This window comes from Anneissia japonica, unplaced genomic scaffold, assembly GCF_011630105.1.
Source record: "Anneissia japonica isolate Jap-2015-1 unplaced genomic scaffold, ASM1163010v1 scaffold1272_len640109_cov177, whole genome shotgun sequence".
Lineage (NCBI taxonomy): Eukaryota > Metazoa > Echinodermata > Crinoidea > Comatulida > Comatulidae > Anneissia > Anneissia japonica.
In genome coordinates, this window is record NW_022700814.1 from 528756 (window position 1) to 533258 (window position 4503).

A 4503-nucleotide genomic window follows, 5' to 3' on the forward strand; every position below is an offset into this window, starting at 1 on the left:
CCCTAATTTATTTACTTAGTGCACGTCGTACCCAATTTTATTGGTGTACCATACTCAATTTTTTTTTATTCCGTCTCTAAATTAACTTGCTTGTTGGTGCACTGTCCAAAATGGATTCAAAGGTCTCCCTACATTTATGTATGGAGAAAATTTTGTTTTTTGAAATTAAATTTTGAAGTACATTTCCTTACCTTACACCCAACCGAGGCGGTATAGGCTCCCCCTCTAATAAAAATTCCTGGATCTGGAGATGATGGTACCAAATTAAGTCCAGCATCAAAGAAGACACTCAAAACACATTTTTTTTTTTGCTTTCTTCAGAAAAGTATAATTTATTTTTTCATTGTCCTATTGCATTATCAAAACATTTAGGTCTATAATTGTACTACACCATTTTTCATAAGCTAAATTATACACTCTTAAGGTTATTTCAACCTTTTGACTACATATGTATGGAACTGACCTGTCCTACAATCTACAGAGTAGGCTACCGATTTTATTTGACAAAAACATGTGACATGCCTAAATATGGTTATGATGACATCACATCATGACTATATATGGGCACATGGTGACTATATATGGGCACATCGTGACTACATATGGGCACATGGTGACTACATATGGGCACATGGTGACTATATATGGGCACATCATGACTATATATGGGCACATCATGACTATATATGGGCATACAGCAGTTTCTTGTAGAAGAAACATGATAGTGTGGACAGAATTAAGCCCTGTCCAGACTATCAAATCTTACTTAACAAAAAAATGTGACGTCTAAATATGGTCACATCACATCATGACCATATATAGGCACATTATGACTTTATATGGGCATACAACAGCTTTTTGTCAAAAAATATTTGAAAATCTAGACAAAGCATTACACCACAGCTATGTATTCTTGTATGCCTAAAAATAAAATATAAAATACTTATATATATAAATTGCAATAACCCATTACATCAATGACCAAATGCAGAAACAAAGATGTCTGTATATTTATCATACAGTACTATAAATCTTCATAGAAGAAAGTTCGATTTTATTAGTGGCCCTCAATCTAGATGTTACCTTACATATACTTGCCTACACTGAGTGCACAGCTAATGTGACCATGGACCTGGTCTAGTTCAATGCTAATTGTCCATACGTTGCATTTAGAGGCCACACATGGCCCAGCCGGCAAGGAATCACAATAAATTATTCATTCAAATAATTTGTTAAGGCAGGGAATTTACATGAGAAATAACTCCAAACATGGTGGTCTGAGCCAGGTGTGGCTCATCTGTTCTATGAAGAACGCAGCGCGACAACGCGTGCGCAACTGATCGTTCTTAATGACGATCCGTTCAGACGACCGCAGACGGCGTTGAATGGTCTAGCGCTCACAAGGAGCGGAGTCCGACGGTGGTATGACCGTCATACAATGCAGTGAATGTATGGATTAATGAGAACGATGGTCAACCTGTCAGGAAAATACATATCTCTAAATACAGATGATCTAAACTAAAATGGCATATAATAGCACAACGCAAACATAGCAATAATACAGTGCATCTGGCTTTTATATAGAGAGCTTATCAAGCTGCAAAACACTTCTGTACCAACATTATTACAAAATAAAGCCATGGTAGTTACAAGTGCCTTCTGGATTAAATACTCTACTTGTACTAACAAATACACTGTTGGTTACAGGGGTTGGAAGAAGGCATTCTGGTTAAATGAGTTTTCTTGCTGACACCCATTAGCACTGATTTCAAATGCAGTTCAAAATGCAACAAATGTTTATGCATTTAAACAGTTATTACCCAGTGGTGTAAGTTTTTGAATTTGTTTGTTTACTTTTATAAAAATTGTTTTGTTTAATGGTGTTAATCTTTTTAGTATTTTATCAATATCACGGCCTTGTAGAAGAACACCTTTGGGTGATACAAGCTTTTCCGTGTTTAAATAAAGCCTTTATTATTATTATTATTTCCAAGAGACAATTGATAATAAAGTAGTAAAAAAATGCAAATAATATGAATTTTATGGGGAGATTCTTGCTTGCTTGTGGGAGGCTGTCCCGATTTCTGAGTGACTCCCGCGACTTCCGAACACTTGAGACCTCTAGTTCAACTACCACACCTTTGTCGGAATTGTTAATGGGGTGAATGCCCATATATGGTAATAGTGATGTCACACCAAACCCATATATGGGCATGATAACCTCAAATCATGCACAAATATGGATATAGCTTCATAGACAGAGAGATGTTTGATAAGATATGTCCTGACAGGAGGGATATGAGTCCCTATTGATGCCACCCCCCCCCCCACAACCCTCAGTCGGATCAAAGAAAAAAAATCTAACAGTATGAACCCAGTGTTTTAATTCTTCATAATCAAATTATAATATTTTATACAATTACTGTACTGTACATAGCAGCGTCTATTATTAAGCAGAAGAAACTTTAAAACATATAAAGTTGCATTTTAAAAAACATCAATATAAACATTATTTAAATATTTACAAGCTAATCAACACCTATGACGTAAACATTCTCAATATCATTAAAAAGTAACATCACATAGACATAAAGATAATCAAACAGATACTTCAATTAAATGTACTGTATGTTATGATAAGGATCATTTTGATTTTTAAAAAAAAATACATAGAAAAATAGATAAATAAAAATGGGCAGAGGATTGGGTAAATCGGTGGTGCCGGTTCATTGTAAAAAAAAAAAACTTCATAATTGAAGACTTGGCCCAGGAGTATTTCAGCATGGCAACAGTGTACCAGTTTGCACATTAATATTTTATTTAATTTTTTTTACATTATATATAAAAAATACTTTACTCCAACTTAACATAATATGAATTTAGAAATAAATAAATTGAGATTTGTTGATTGAGTGGAGACTGATTTGTGCTGTGCTAAACACTCAGCATGCTAAAGCCTGGGGAACACAAAAGCAAATGGTTACAGTTGGCTGAATGTGTGGGTATCCCCATAAATTAGTGACCAAATATCTATTAAGACAGGCTATCAAATTTTATTTGACAAAAACATATGACATGCCTAAATATAGTTATAATGACATACATCATGACCATATATGGGCACATCATAACTATATATGGGCATTCAACAGTTTTGAGTACACAGTTCACTTACATGTATCACCTGGATTGGCCAATCAGAAATACTCATGTCCTTCAAATATTTCATCTTTCAATTTAAAACAATACTTCATTATCATGGAATTAAAATTAATCTTAAATAAAGTAGAGTTCCTGAACTAGCGCATGATGTTACTTCACTATATAATTTAATATAATACTATTCTAATAAGCCTATCATTAATTACCAATTCTCTTAATTAATTTTTCAAAAAACTTGTATACTTTATAGTATGTAAAATCTGCCACTGATTACTAGTTCATTCTCATCTAGTTTCATTCTGATTAAATCCGTTTTCAATATCGTTCAACAAAGCGATTGTCTCGGTGCTCATTTGACTATCTTCACGCTCCGATATATGATTCATAGAATCCACACTGGGTGCGTGACTACTTTCTTTATTCGTCGATGGTAAATCCGAAAGTGTTATATCCAAATCTTTAAAAGCATGAAGTAAAAATATAGCAGCTATAATAGTACCAAAACCGGCTAGTGAACCAATAATGTTATTAGCGCCCATTTTCTCCCATTCTTGGTATAAAATCGCAGATGCTATTAAAACACTTGTAGTGAAGAATACGTAGTAAATTGGTGTCACAACGGATGTATTGAATACATCTAGTGCTTTGTTCAAATAATGCATCTGTATCGTGATGAAAATGACTAAGCAAGCGGCAAGGATCCAAAAAAGAGGGTCGGGGAGAATGTTAGTTCCTTCAAATAACTCCTTAAATCCTATACCAAGTCCTTTGCACGCCATTACTGACAACGAACCAATCACTGAGCAGATGGCTACGTAGATGAGTATATTGCTATGGCCATAACGTGGTGCGTAGTAGAATATAAGAATGAGGGATGCTACGAGGACTACGCAACCAAAGGTGATGAATCCTATATGAAAAAAAAACATTAAGTAAAACAAAATTTTACTATTTATGTTATTGAGCCACAGGCTCAGTAAAACCTAAAAGGTATTAATCCAATGCTAACTAAGTTACAGAAATCAAGCTGAAAACTGTATCAGAGGTGGATTCAAGAGGGGGGAGGGTTGGTGGGGGTCACTGCTGTGCCTCTAAAATGGCTGTTTCAAATGAGTAGCCATTATTCTATTCTGAATAATAAAAACCAATATTATGCAAAAATTGACATTGCATTGGCTAATCATAGCACTTCTGAGCAAGCCACTTGCGAGACAAAAATTCAAATTTTTATAATTTTCTGACAAATTAAAAAGAAGGCTGGTATCTGTTTACATAAACTCATGTTTAGTGGCACAATCAGTGGTGTTGAGGAGTCTTGAAATGGGGGTTTATGTGGGGAGG

At 34.7% G+C, this 4503-nt stretch overlaps 1 protein-coding gene across 2 annotated transcripts in view; it reads right to left on the minus strand.

The window, feature by feature from the left end:
* Window positions 1-2749: 2749 nt before the first annotated feature.
* LOC117103441 (magnesium transporter NIPA2-like) overlaps window positions 2750-4503 on the minus strand; it is an 18352-nt gene continuing 16598 nt past the window's right edge. For both annotated transcript variants that reach the window (XM_033244001.1, XM_033244000.1), the window contains exon 6: window positions 2750-4072. In XM_033244001.1, coding sequence (XP_033099892.1) covers window positions 3447-4072 — 626 coding nt within the window. In that variant the 3' untranslated portion in view covers window positions 2750-3446. The remainder of the gene's footprint in view (window positions 4073-4503) is intronic.